Source organism: Panicum hallii, chromosome 2 (assembly GCF_002211085.1).
Source record: "Panicum hallii strain FIL2 chromosome 2, PHallii_v3.1, whole genome shotgun sequence".
Taxonomy (NCBI): domain Eukaryota; kingdom Viridiplantae; phylum Streptophyta; class Magnoliopsida; order Poales; family Poaceae; genus Panicum; species Panicum hallii.
In genome coordinates, this window is record NC_038043.1 from 642284 (window position 1) to 656665 (window position 14382).

The window sequence follows — 14382 nt, forward strand, 5'->3', positions numbered from 1 at the left end:
CTCTGCTTCAGGCTGAAGTGAGACATTCGAAGCGGACAATCATGCATTGAATCCTCAGGAACGAGCAGAGACAGCAATCCAGCGTTCTTCAGGAGCAAGAACACAATGCATCCAATCTGAGGACGATGGATCGAACTCTGGCCCGTGCAAGCACGGATTGGGAGCTCGCCAGACACCGGCGAGGCAGCGCCGCGGGATGATGGCTCGACGAGGAGGCGCGGGGAAGAGCCCCGTAATCCCGTTCGCTTCGTTGGAGGCCGAATCGGGTGTATCCTGGCCATCGGTTGCGGATCGAACGGCCCTCGCTGCCCAGAGTGGACGGTAAATGAAATACCGTCCACCAGGACGGTAATTTGGATACCATCTAACCCCGGTCGCCGTGTCCGGCGGCAAGGCCACCCGCCGGCGAGCCGAGAGCGGGCAAGCGACGCCACGAAGAGGACACCGCTCTGGAACAGAAGCTGAGAGCGCCGGCGAGTCGTTCGCCGCCGCCTGCGTGGGCACCAAGCACTGCCGCCTGCAAGTCCGCCCCGTTGCGCGTGCGCAGTGCCGCTCCGCAGCGCGCCAGGCACGCCTGCCGGTGGCCGGCCGTCGCGGCGTTCCGTCGCACGGCGCGTCTGCTCAGAGTAACGCGCCGCACGCGGAAACGCGTCCGCGGCCACGTTGGACGTGCCGCCGTGGTGGAGGGAGGTCGGACGTGCCGCAAATCGGCCAGGGACGCGGTGACGTTCGAACGACGCGCGGGCGGGGCACGCTGCTTTGTTGCTCTCCTCCGCTTCAGGGCGAAGGGAGACATTGCCACTCATGTGTTCCAAACCTCAGTTAGCAGAACTGCAGAAGTAAAAATCATGCTGAAATTCAGTTTACACGGGCACGCCTCTATGGCAGGGGCGGGCCCAATATTGATACATGGGTATTCAGCTGAATATTGAATATCCAAAAATTTTGGTAAAAAAATTTATATACGTAGTATATAACATGGATATGTATCAGAAATAGAAAATAACATTACAAAACATGCTTCCCAATCCTATATTGCCTCTTGGCTCAAATAGCTCATTTCTCAATCTTATTTTGGTATTTAATTATGTGCTATAAATCTATACTTTATGCTGTCAATTATTTTTCACCCTTTGAAAATTTTGAATACCCAGACCTCAAATCCTGGACCCACCCTTGCTCTGTGACCGTGAGATTGTGCAATGGTAATAGTAAAAATCAAAATCTGCTATCAAGATTTTGAAGGAAAGAAATATCAAAGCTTCTCATCACCGGACATACGGAGTAGATTATTCAGATGTGATGTGACTCCGAATATTTTCCCTCAGGAGAAAAGAAAATGCTACACCTTTTCTTTCTGTGCCCTGCTTTTATCTTGCAGCAAATGAACGAACTAGGGGGTTTTGAGAGGCTACTCTGCGAAATGCAGCACAGGAATCGACCGCATTTTGGTGTCGCCTCGATATGAACGTCAGAGAGCTGCTTTGGTTGATGAAACTGTGGAGTCCACAAAAATGGCATAACAGATGGCTAGCCGAGTTCAGAGCCTGCAAGCAGTCCAACCATTGATTGTTCTGTGGCCTTTAACAGTGAACAATCAACCAGTTAGAACAGTACTTGTAAACTTCCTGAATGTCTGAATAAATGATGTGCAGTAGACGTTGCTGTTGAGCATCGCAGTGTAGCGTAGGGGTGGCATGTGTTGCTTGCGTAGAGATGCCCCTGCAGGTACGGTGGACATGCATTCGTCGTCAAGAGCTCGAGCAGAGTGCTCCGTGTATTCGCTCGTCGTCGAGAGCTAGCTAGCCATGCGAGGCATTGTCCTCAGAGTTCTGCAACGCTTGGCCTTGGCGCCGACGGACGGCGGACAGCAGGGACGTGGCAACACATGGCGGAGGCGAGCGCGAGGCCATCGAAGCTAGCGGCGGTGGTTACCTCGCAGCAGAAACAGGATGGAGGTAAATGGACCGTCGGATCCTACTCCCGGGGCCAGGATCGCCCCTCTCCCTGCTCCATGGCCCCACCTGTCAGATCCGCCGCCCCCACAAACCACCTGGCTGCCTCCAGCCTGGCAAGGCCACGCAGAGCAGAGCCCACAGCAATCCCCACCCCGTCCGTTGACTCCTCACCGGCGCCGCCCGCCCGCCCGCCCGCCATGGCGGTAGATCCGCCGCCGCCGGCGAGCGCGCTGATGGAGGAGCTCGTGGAGGAGGTCCTCCTGCGCTTCCCGCCGGCGGACCCCTCGCGCCTCGTCGGCGCCGCGCTCGTCTGCCGGCGCTGGTGCGCGCTCGTCACGGGCGCCGGCTTCCGCCGCCGGTTCCGGGAGCTCCACCGCGCGCCGCCCCTGCTCGGCCTCCTCTGCAACGCCGGCCCCGGGGCGCGCTTCGTCCCCGCCTCCGCCTTCCGCCCGCCCGGGCTCCCCGCCGGCGGCCTCCTCCGCGGCTGGCGCGCGCTCGACGCGCGCCACGGCCGCGTCCTCCTCCGCTGGGACCCCGCCCGCGACGCCGCCCCCGGGGCGTGCCCCGCGCTCGTCGTCTGGGACCCCGCCGCGGACCGGAGGCGGGACCTGCCGCCGCTGCCGTGGGCGCCGTACCCGTACAGCTGGAACGCCGCGGTGCTCTGCGCGGCCGCCGGGTGCGATCACCTCGACTGCTGCGGCGGCCACTTCCTCGTCGTCGTCGTGGGCACCAACAGCAAGGAGATGTTCGCCTACGTCTACTCGTCGGAGGCGGGCGCGTGGGGCGAGCCTGCGTCTGCTCGGCATCCCAACGACAACGTGGATTTCGCGCCCAGTGCCCTGGTAGGGAATGCTCTGTACTTCGCGTTCCAGATGGGCACATCAGTGCTCGAGTACAATTTGGGCACACGGGAGATGGCGGTGATTCGCCTGCCATCATCTCCTTATGGTTGGCGGCGAATTGTGCTTGCAACTATGTACGATGGCCATCTGGGATTCGCCACAGCAGACAAATCCGCAATCTGCCTCTGGTCGAGGGAGGCGCATGGTGGAGGAGATGCGCTTTGGGCACTCACCAGAGCCGTTGAGCTTCACAAGCTGCTCCCTGCTGGTGCCCTCACAACCTTTTCTGATGTGGTTGGCTTTGTGGATGTCATCGGTGTCATTTTTGTGCGGACAGGTGATGGGCTCTTCTCCATTGATCTGAAGTCCAACCGGGTCACAGAAGTATCCAAGGACATTGGCTTCTCTGGTATTTTCCCCTACATGAGCTTCCATACTCCAGGTACTAGCTTCATTCGTCCTGGATATCTTTAATTCACTACATCCATGCTTATCTGTAACCAAAAGCAACAAATAGTAAAATGGAATACCACAATTCTGTTAAAAAAACCCTGTTTTTATCCTATCTAGGTACTCTACCATGCTTCAAATTGGCAGATATGCCTAGAAATATATATTTTTTTATCTGTTACCCCTGCTTTAAACATCAATGAGGTGTTGAAACTTATCTATTTAGGATGGCCTGGAAAAGTACCCTGTAGGAGAGGAATTTAAAAAAAAACTGAATTACCTAAATGAGCTTTTACACTCCAGCCTCCGCCTACTTTTAACCTCTTATTCCGAGTTATGATCTGTGAATGTTACTGAACAACATAGATGATATCAGTGCTACACAAAGATAGGTATCCTTTCTTGAGTTATGAGTCCATTTGTCTCAATGAAGAAGTGCAGTTGTTACCTGGTGGCTTGTTTGGTTAGCCAGCGACATGTTGCTTTTTGCGTCTGGTTAGAAACAAATGTTTATTGAGAGCTAATAGGTTCTCAACCTGCTGATATTATTTCCAAATTTTGTGTATTTATGCAGCACTGGGAGTTCCCTCAGCAGGTGAGGGGCCAAGTGCGGGTGCCTAAGGGGAAACTGGGTCATGGTAAATGGTAAATAGTATAAGCTTTATGGTGGGTTCTGGTTTTATTTTGTTAGTCTTCAAGGGTTCTATGTTTTGCTTAGGGGTTCCTTTCTTGTAAATTTGTTACTTGATCATTGCCTTGTCTGTAAACTGGTTACTCTGCAAGTCTGCATGTGCTCCAGAATTTTAGCTTGCCAATGAAGCTTAGAATGAATACATTCTTCTTCTGTAAAGTGTAAACATATGTATGCTCAAGCAAACAGGCATTTGAAATCAATGCTCCGAAATGTCATATATGTTGTGCTACTTCTGCCTGATTATAGTTTTATTCCATATTTCCATATCTTGTGGCTTGAATCATGAGTAGTGAGAAGAAAGGAAATAATCCCTGATGTGCATTTTGTGCCATTCTCAATAATCAGGAGGTGCTCAATGCCCTCAAATGTTCAGTCAATCTTTCTCTATGCACCAGTTGTTAAAACATGCAGGCTCCATTTGAAATGGATGAGTTTTGCATGAATGAGTGCAATCCCACAGAAATTCTTCAAAATTCCTAGCTACGATTAGGAATAAGTTCTTGCTGTATTTGCTGACTGCTGATAGTTTTAGTTCACATACAGAAGAAAACATTTGGAAGGGTTCAAAGGGTAGCTGCTCATGGTTTCTGATTGGAAAGTAATATTGCAGATCTGAACGGTTGAAAAGCATCCATAGGCTACACATAAGTTTTGATTGGTTTATGAATTGTTCCTACTCTGTATGTCAGTTAGAGAATCATTGCTGAACATCATTCAGATTTTCAGATATTGTTGGAGGTGCTAACCCCTAGTGCTCAGGCAATGTTTGCAGAGCGCTAACCTTTTGAAATAACATGATACTTTTACTGCTAGTGATATCAGCTAATTCAAGAGAGTTATTTCCTTTGTTGGGAATTTGCAGTGCATCTAGCCTAGAGGCAACTTATCTTTAGTCAGTCAAAAGTGTTACAGGAGACACTGGTTAATATTGTTCCTGGCTGATACATGGGACATACAGATGCTAATCTGGCAACCTGTTATTTCTGACCTTCATTACGTAATATTATACGGGCTCTACAGAGAAATTACATTGACCATAGATGGTGATGGATCAGTGGCTCCACGAAGTAAAGGGTTGGAGTCAACAGTCAAGAGCTGTTCCTTTCTCAGCTTGTAGCCTAGTATTGGTAGTTGCAATTAATAAAGGTATGGTCAATTAGAATAATCAGGTGAAGGCGAAAGCAGTCCCAAAGGTCAAACATGTGAATGGACTATTGACTCTCAATTTAGGTGTTCCTAATACGACTTTGCTCATTGGGTCCAGTTGTTCTTAATTCTTATATGTCCTTTCTCTCCTAGGAGGCTTGGAGTTCCATGAGAAGCATAGAATATACTGAGTTCCAGGAACATCAAAACTGACAGTATGTTGTTGTTTTATCCATCCTGCAGTGTTGTCTTCCTGAGGAGCCAGGGAGAACCCCAAATGGAAAGTTTCCTTTCTGCACTCCTGGGTGAGCTGATGACTCGATCCATAAATTTCATTATCAACAAGTGCTTGAAACCACCGGTGCTGGCCGTGGAGGACAGCCTACAAAGGGCTCTCCTCCGGGCGCAGGTCATCGTTGAGGATGCTGTGGGACGGCACATCACAAATCAAGCCATGCTCCAGCAGTTGGGCTTGCTGAGAGATGCCACGCATCGAGGCTACTACACACTCGACACCTTCAGGTACCAGCCTCAGTATGCGGAGGGCAGCAAAGATCAAACTATGAGTCGCTTTATATCCCCGTCCAAGATAAACTCTGCAAGGGATCCCTATTTCTCGAGTCCAAGGGCACAGAAACTCAGGGCCACTACAAGAGGCACTTGACAGATTGACCTCTGTGATTATTGATGTGGATGAGTTGGTCATGTTCTTGATGAGCTACCCTCGCCTGTATCGGCAGCCTTACAGCATGCATATCCTGTTGGGTAACTACATGTTTGGCCGCCAGATGGAAGTAGAATTTGTCATTAATTTCCTGTTGCACAAACAACCCCATGGTTCTGAAGAATTGGAGATCCTGCCAATTGTCGGTCCAGCCAGAGTCGGGAAGAGCACCCTTGTCACTCATGTTGATCATTTCTCAGAAATCTTTTTCCTGCACGGCCATGAGTTTACAGATGACAAGCTAGCTTTCAGAGAAGGTTGTGCAATGAAGATCAGAATACTGCGCCAAAACTGAACAGAGATAAGAAGATATTGCTAGTTGTTGTTGAGTTAGCTGGGGATCTTAATGAAGATGCATGGCGTAGGTTGTATCATGCTTCTAAACGGTGTGTTCACAGCGGAAGTAAACTCGTGGTCACCAGCCGGTCAGACAGGGTTGTAAAGTCAGGAACAACACGGCCTCTAACTCTGAAGTATCTGCCCCATGAGGCGTACTGGTATTTCTTCAAGACGCTTACATTTGGAAGCATGGATCCGGAGACGCATCCAAGGTTACTTCGGTGGCGCGTAGATCACTTCTTGTTTGTTGAGGGACAACTTTGACATTCATTTTGGTCAAAGGTTCTGAGCTTCTCGAGAGGGTTCATCCAGAAGCATGTCTCCAGATTTGGTGAGCATCCACTTGATCGTCTGGAACAAAATAGACCTACACCTTTCTGAAGACCTCGTGATTTGTAGTCAGTACCAATGCTCTTCACAGGAGGAGGAGGTTCCGAAGATAAAAATCCAAGATGTACGTATGGAGAAGCGTTAAGCCTCGTGGCAAATTTGAGGTCCTAGCATGGAAATTCTCCCATGCCCCCCTACTATAGCTATGTCTTTTCATGTTTTCAGTTCAACCCTGCAGGCCTTTTTGTCAACATAGTTAGCCTGTAAGCGATAACAAAATGAAACCATTCCGTTCAACTAATCCCACATATCTTTCCAACTCTTTCTGGGCCTGAGGAGATTGGTAGGATGGCCAATCTTCTTCAACCAAGAAGCCCTGCTTGACTCGTAACAAGGGCTGAAAAGTTGCCCCATCCCTAGAAGGCAACCGGTCATCCAAATCACTAAGCATTACCGCCGTTCAACTGGAAACATAAGACGGAACTGAATATCTGAAGTTAAACCATCGACAGGGCTGACGTTCAGGCTGCTATTCTGTTGATTAAGACATATACTTTACATATGGAAAAATGTAGCAGTTAAACAGGGTCAATTCTCTTCTCCTTATTCGTATACGCCGTACCGCAAGGTTCCGGATCTTTAAAAAGAAAAAGGAAAATGTAGCAGTACATTTGACAACGTTGTAGCCTGTGACATTCTGTTATGCATTTTGACTGAGCTGTAACTTCTGACATCCTACAAAATGATAAAAAAACATACCCTCCTAAATACATAGAACATATAATGACAATATTAACAAAATGAGACTCTACAATTATTCGAAGAACGCTTTCTCTTGGTGCCTGTAGTTTTAAGCTCTTGAATCTCACAAGTAATGGCATAGCTGTAGTAGGGTGGTATCTGAGATCTCCATACTAGGACCTCAAATTTTCCATGAGGTCTAACGCTTCCATACATCACATCTTGGATTCTTATCTCTGGAGCCTCCTCTTGCGACGAGCGGTGATACTGACGAGAAATCATGATAACTTCTGAAGGTGTGGCCATTCTTCCAAGCTGAAGTGGTCTATTTTGGTTCATAAGATCAAATATGTGCTCACTGAATTTAGAGAGATGCTTTTGGATGTATTCTTTCAAGAAGGTCTGAACCTTACGCCAAAACTGGATATCAAAATTGTTCCTCAACAAATAAGAGGCGACGTACGCGCCGTTGAGGTTACAGTTATGCATTCTGGATATCTCCATGGCAAGTTGCGTAAGCCTCGGGTGCGTCTTGGGATCCACGCTTCCAAATGTAAGTGTCTTGAAAAAATACCAGTATGCCTCTTGTGACAGAAACTTCAGAGTTAGAGCTCCTGTTGTTCCATACTTCACAACCTTGTCCGACTGGCTTGTCACTATGATCTTACTACCACTTGGCATGCATCGTTTGGAAGCAGAATACAGCATCTTCCACACTCCTTCATCAAGGTCTTTAGCTAACTCAACAATAACTAGTATTCTCCCATCTTTGTTTGATGCACAATTTTGATACTCCTCCGCATATTCTTCGCTAAGAGTGGTTAGTTTTTCATCTCTGAAGTCATGGTCGCTCCAGAACACAATCTCTGAAAAATAGTCGCGGACTCTTGCATCGTTGCAAACATGAGCAACAAGTGTGCTCTTTCCAACTCGGAAGGGACCGACGATCGGCAGGACCTCCAGTTCTTCAGCACCATGATGAGGCTGTGTGTGCAGAAGGAAGTTGATGACGAGCTGTGCTTCCATCTGGCGGGCAAACATGCAGTTACCCAGCAGTAGATGCATGCTGTAAGGCTGACGGTACATGGGTGGATAGCTTGCCAAGAACAGGACCAGTTCATTTGCATCATGGATCATGGAGCTCACATTATCAAGCACCTCCTGCATTTCTTTCAAAATCTGTGTACTACTTGTTCCACTGGACAAAAAGAAACTTCTGACACAATTTGCTTTGGAGTACAATGGTAAAGGGTGACTCACAATCTTATCTTTGGCGTCCTCCTCCTCAATAGGTTGGCATCTGAAGGTGTCAAGCATGTAATTGCCCCGGTGAATGGTGTCTCTCAGCATGTTCAGCTGCTGGAGCATGGCGTGGTTTGTGATATGCCGCCGCATGGACTCACTGACGATGATCTGTGCCCGGTGCAGAGTCCTTTGCAGGCTGTCCTCCACAGCAAGCGACGGCAGCTTGGAGCACTTGTTGATGATGAAATTTATGGATCTAGAAGCTAGATCACCCAGGACTGCAGAAAGGAAAAGCTCCATTATTTGGGTCTCTCTCTCTCTCTCTCTCTCTCTCTCTCTCTCGCCCTCTCCCGCTCCCGCTCCCCCTCCCCCTCCCCCTCCCGCTCCCTCTCCCTCTCCCTCTCCCTCTCTCTATGTGTGTGTGTTTGGAAGAGAACGCAATTTTTATTCTTTCGTGGAACTCTCTAGAGTATGTTCTATGTTTCTTTCTCAAGACTCCATGGAAAGCAAGAATATAGAGAGAGCTCAAGGATAAATTGAGTCAATGGCCCATGCAAACAATGTTTGACCCAGTACTTGTCTAGTATTAATAAGACGTTTAGGGGTACGGTGAAACTTTGGACTTTTTCTTTAATTTCGGAACCACTAATATACATGAAAGTCTTAAGAGTTGTCACATGAAAATGATATGGATAGCAAGTGCTCGGAAACTTGGACGCGCGTCTTTCCTACTAATTCCAAAGTAAAACACGTGCTAACTAAACATTGCTTTTGGACCATGCCAAGAAGAAATACTTTTGCAGTCTGAGTACCTGAAGGAAAGCATTGGGATTTATTTTTTTTTCGCCTTCATTTTCGTATTCTGTAGGCCCTAATAAGTTACACCACACTACTTTAAAACTAAATAAATACAGCAATATGTCAACTAAAATTACATATTAAACTTTTTTTGCATATGTATCAATAAATCACAGAAGGGACCTCCTCTGTTGTTCAAGTAAAAAGAAAGTTTTCAATATCATCTCATTTATCTACGTGGAAGTATGGATGATGGCATTTGTGCTGAAGAATAATGAGAGAAGACAGTGTTAAGACTGTTGGTTATATGGTGATTGTCATATAAATATTGTTACTATTCTTTTTCTTAACATGGGTTTGTTCTTAAGATCGAGTGGATATATTCCTAGAAATTTATTACTGTATTACACGTGTTCAGGGGCCAATTATATATGGAGTCAACGACAATGATCTAAAGTCTAAACTGTGAGATGCTAGATCTGGAGTTGAAGTTTGGTGTTTGCTGATCAACGTGCTGCTAATATGCAGTGCTTGTGATCTGGCACATGTAATTACACAAATTCAGCTATATTGCACGTAGACATCAATTCTTCTCCTGACTAAAAACGTCTAAAATGTTGAATTCGACGAGGTATTGCAGACAATTTATTTATTTATTTATCTTGAAAGGAAGCAGACAATTTATAATTATTCGAGGGGATGTTCTATTACCCCGACTACAGTTTGGTATAAAATCAGTAAGATCTTTTCTTAAGAGAAAATGGCATTGTTCTGAAAATAATATATTCATTTAAAAAACAATCCTAGCCTCTCTACCTTTCTGTTGACTCCAATCGAACCTTCCCTTTTATGCAGAAATACACAGTTTTTTTCAAATCTGAAAAATAAATCTTATTTACACATATTGTTGGATACACATAATAGCTAAGCTACACATTAAGGGTGATAGAGGAAACATGCTGCCTACCTTTGTAGACACATGTTCCAAGTTTCACCATATGTGCAACTTGCAAGAAGTCGTAGCACTAGTTTTGTGAAAAGACCATTAAATACCAACTGTTAATATGAAACCATTGGATGTAAATTAAGGTACAGACAGGGCAATCGAAAATTTTACTATCAGAAAATAAGAATTCTTTATTCTTCCAAACTTATGTATAATTCTTGCCAAAAAAAGGGTCAACAGCAATATTGAAGCCATATACTGGAGAGACGTACAATTTCGTTACCATTTATCAATTCTGTGGTAAACTCGAAGCATCTCAAGTTGCCACATCTTGCTGGGGAGCTTTCAAGCCGTATGACTTCAGAGCTACACACATTACCGTCACATTTCAATTGATACAGTGAAGCCCCCAGAGGTCACAGAAATACCGTCACTAACTCTGCAGGCCAACAGACAAAATGGAGTTGGAGAATGGCTGCCACTCTACTTGGTTACATTATCAACTCCAAACTTGGACAGTAGGGAAGTTTACCACCAATTCAGCCAGGCTTAAATATGTCTGAACCATTATTCAGTCAGCGAGTCAGTTACACCATGACAAGATCAGTTGGAACCAAAGTTGGGTTCTCCTGATGCAAAGCATAAATCTTGTCGGTCATTCCTTCCTTCCGATAAGCTTCCACCAAGATAGAGTATGTCATGGCATCCGGATCACACTGCTTATGCTTCATGTGCATGAAGACCCTCTCCATCTCCATCAGATCATCTGCTTTTGCACATGCACCAAGAATAGCATTGTGGAAAGATGTATCTGTGGGCACACCAAGTCTCTCAGCAAGCTTAACCATGCCCACAACCTTATGGAAAAAGCCTGCTTTGCTAAACCCATTTATTAGACAACAGAAGGTCTTTGTATCTGGCTTCATACCCTCGGAGCGCATCTGGTTAAATGTGTGTTCCATGTTTTTGGCATCACCCACCTCAGCAAATGCCTCAATCACATTGTTGTATGTGGCAGTGGTCCATGGAAATGCTAGCTTGCGCATGTACTCCATGACTGCAGACATCTTATCATACATCCGCTTCTTCCCATAGGCGCCAATGAGAATGTTCAGTGTGCGAGTTTCTGGTTCGATGCCATAGCTTCGGAATTTCTCATACCATTTCTCCATCGCTTCAACCTGCCCCCTGTTTCCAAACAGGCTTAAGATAATGTTCATTGTCCAGACATCCGGCTTGCAGGTCGTGCTGTCGAGCATGTCAGAGAGCACTCTTTCCATGTCATCCAATCGTCCAGCCTTTCCATACCCGCTGAGGACAATGTTCTGGGTGACCGTATTGGGTGATATCGAGCGCTCAGCCATGTCTTTGTACATAGCTTCAACAAGGTCAAATCTGGTGGCATCGACACAGGCCTTGATGATGGTGCTGTAGGTGTAGACGTCAGGCTGGCACAGTGGGGAGGCCTTCATGTTGGTGAGGAGCTGGAGCGACTCATCCAGTAGGCCGCTGCGGCAGTAGGCCCCAATCAAGGCAGTGTAGAGCTCAGGGGTGGGTTGGCATCCTTGTTGCAGCATCTCGTCGAATAGCTGGTGCGCTTGGGCGGCCTGGCCCGATCTGCCAAGCAGCACGATGAGCTTCATGTAGGTGCCCTCCTTGGGATGGTAGAAAGGCTGTTCCTTTAGCATCTCGAAGACCTGCCAGTACCAATTTACCATTGGCGTCAGCATCAGCATTGCATGAGTTCCTTTCCTCAAACAAGAAATTGAAACGAACAAGAAATTCAGGGGAGTCGTGGGTTGTTGGAGACGATGGAGCAATTCAAACAAGGGAAACCAAATGTAATGGGGTGGTGTTTACCTGCAGCGCCTCTCGCCAGTTCTTGGAGTTGATGCTGTCGGCGAGGGCCTCGGTGACGGTGCACGCCCACGCCTTGGCGTCCGCGCGGGCGTCCAGCCGCTTCTTGACGTTCTTCAGGGGCGTCCTCGACGCTTTCGAGTCGGGGGGCGCGGCGGTGCCCGGGAACTCCCCCGCCTTCCAGTGCCGCTTCTCCTGCGGTGAGGCGGCGCGGCCGACGTCCCTGCCGGCAGCGGCCCCCGCCGGGAACTCCCCCGCCTTCCAGTGCCGCTTCTCCTGCGGCGGGATGGAGGGGCCGCCGTCCCTGCCGCCCGCGGCCCCCGGGAACTCCCCCGCCTTCCAATGCCGCTTCCGTTCCGTGAGTTGGGATGACTCCGAGGGGCGGCGCTTCTCCTGCGGCGGTGAGGGGCGGCGCTTCTCCTGCGGCGGGGTGAGGCGGCCGCCGCCGTACCTGCCGGCGGCCGACGAGACCCCCACGTCCGCTCTCCCCGGCACCCCCAAGCCCGGCCGGAGAAGACGCGGTGGCGGCATTCGGGAGTTGGAGAAGAGAGTAGAGCCGGGAGAAAGGGAAGCGGTGTAGGCCGGCGGACCCATTACGAGGCGTGTGCTAAGATCGAAGAGAGAGAAGGCCGAGCGGGCGGGGGGAGAAAAATGGTTGCTTAGCAGGCCGCGCGCCGGCGCCGTCCACGGACGGGTGCTGGCCGCCGCACCGAGTGCGCCATTGACAGGTTTACGAAGCTGGGAGCGGGGAGGGATGAGAGCGAATTCAAGCTTGAACCTCCGCCGCAGCGCTGCCGCTCTCGAATCCACACGCCTAGCTGGCCGAGGAAGAGGGGGGCGGAGAGATGGCCGGCGAAGGGAGGATGAACGGAGCGAGAAGCAGAGAAGGGAGGGGATAAGGGTCAAACCGTCAAAGGGATAGGTAGGAGGACTGCGCCCTCTGACGTAGCGGGTCCACAGGTCAGTGTTCTTTGAGCTGTGAAGAAAAAATCTATAGGATCTCTTGTCATCGAGTTGCAGCTCGAAACCTCATAAATGTTTGGTGAATTATATTCCACGGAATCAATGTAGTCCAAATACCGTTCAATAAACTTTCTAATTCTGAAGTACCAGACAAAGTTGACAGCCTCTCGTGAGAAGAGGCTGGACTCTTAATCATCATCCATAATTTCTAATTCTATGCTGTCAAGTTACAGCAACAGATCAGAGCTAATGCCTCTTTATTGGTTTTTCCATGTACCTAAATTTAGATCAATCGTCAATTCATATTCATTTCAAGAATGCTTTGCAAGATAATTTCGGTAGGACTTGAGAGTAATTCAGATTCTACAGACATTCCTTTTCCGTAAACCCACTGCTCTTGAGCCCACATGCATGGCTACATACCATTGACCAAACTTTTTATGTTACTAACTGAATACTACTCATTCTTAGAATTGGCAGATTCAATAAAAACTGTACCTGGCGAGTAGAAACTCATGTGGGAAGCAAGCAACACCAGCAACACCATGAATGAAATGCAACCTTGGAACCTAGGAGCTCAGTGCTGTTCAATGGCCTTGTTCCCCATGTAATGCGCATGAGTGTAGTTAGTTTATTGACCACATTGTTCTTTCTAAACCTATTTTCCTTGCACTATCAGTGAGGCAAATACTATTCGATTCTGAAGTGCCAAATAAACCAATAAGTTTTCTGCAAAAAATGTGGGTTCAGTAAATAAGTTCTATCCAACCACCAGTTTCAAGCCACGGAAAGCTATTGGAGTAACATGGTGGTCATGCATGATCTGCAGAGTTTTAAGTTCGTATGCTAGGATTCCTAGGAACCAATACTTTCACACAAAGAATTATATTAATCCCCATCCCTGATTACAAGCTCAAGTTCTGAAACAGAGAGAGCATAAAGCTCAACTAAGCTTTACGCTGACTAGGAGGTTACTAACTTTAGAGCTAACGCGACTCGCCAAAGATACAAAAGAGTTATCCCACCACAAAACACAATTATGCCCTCTACTATCTCCACTAGAAATCCTTCCGTGCATCGAAGCACCAACTCATGGTCCCTCACCCGTAGAGACTGCTCCTAGTGCTACAGAAAAAACACATATATTCAGCAAACTGAGGAATCAAATTGCCATCGAATTTTTTTCTCAGAAACCAAAATAAGCAACCGTAAAGGGCTACTAACCAGAAACTAACCACACACACACACACACACACTGATGGGACGTGATCTTTCTGGTGAATCAGGAATTAAGTAAAGCTGTACCTGGAGTGCAGAAGCTCGTACGTGTAGGGAACAATGCCATAATA

The 14382-nt window shown here is 47.8% G+C and overlaps 3 protein-coding genes and 1 pseudogene across 4 annotated transcripts; 2 read left to right on the forward strand and 2 right to left on the reverse strand.

Moving 5' to 3' along the window:
• The first annotated feature begins 2063 nt into the window (after positions 1-2063).
• On the forward strand, positions 2064-5703 carry LOC112883016. Of its 2 annotated transcripts, none has more exons than XM_025948229.1 (2): positions 2064-3242; positions 5334-5703. In XM_025948229.1, exons 1-2 carry the CDS (start codon positions 2156-2158, stop codon positions 5345-5347), a joined length of 1101 nt encoding a protein of 366 aa, XP_025804014.1. In that variant the 5' UTR covers positions 2064-2155; the 3' UTR covers positions 5348-5703. The 2 variants fall into 2 exon arrangements, with proteins under 2 accessions (XP_025804014.1, XP_025804013.1); XM_025948228.1 differs by lacking the exon at positions 5334-5703 and adding an exon at positions 3825-4173 and having other exon boundaries at positions 2065-3242.
• LOC112883017 lies at positions 5338-6914 on the forward strand (annotated as a pseudogene).
• A 107-nt stretch (positions 6915-7021) lies between these two features.
• On the reverse strand, positions 7022-10175 carry LOC112883015. The gene has a single exon (XM_025948226.1). It carries the CDS (start codon positions 8767-8769, stop codon positions 7276-7278), a length of 1494 nt encoding a protein of 497 aa, XP_025804011.1. The 5' UTR covers positions 8770-10175; the 3' UTR covers positions 7022-7275.
• Positions 10176-10378: 203 nt separating this feature from the next.
• Positions 10379-13017, reverse strand: LOC112883014 (pentatricopeptide repeat-containing protein At3g06430, chloroplastic). Its single transcript, XM_025948225.1, has 2 exons — positions 12074-13017; positions 10379-11910 (listed from the first exon to the last, which is right to left on the reverse strand). The coding sequence occupies exons 1-2, from the start codon at positions 12662-12664 to the stop codon at positions 10801-10803; spliced, it is 1701 nt and encodes a 566-aa protein (XP_025804010.1). The 5' UTR covers positions 12665-13017; the 3' UTR covers positions 10379-10800.
• Between the last annotated feature and the right edge of the window lie 1365 nt (positions 13018-14382).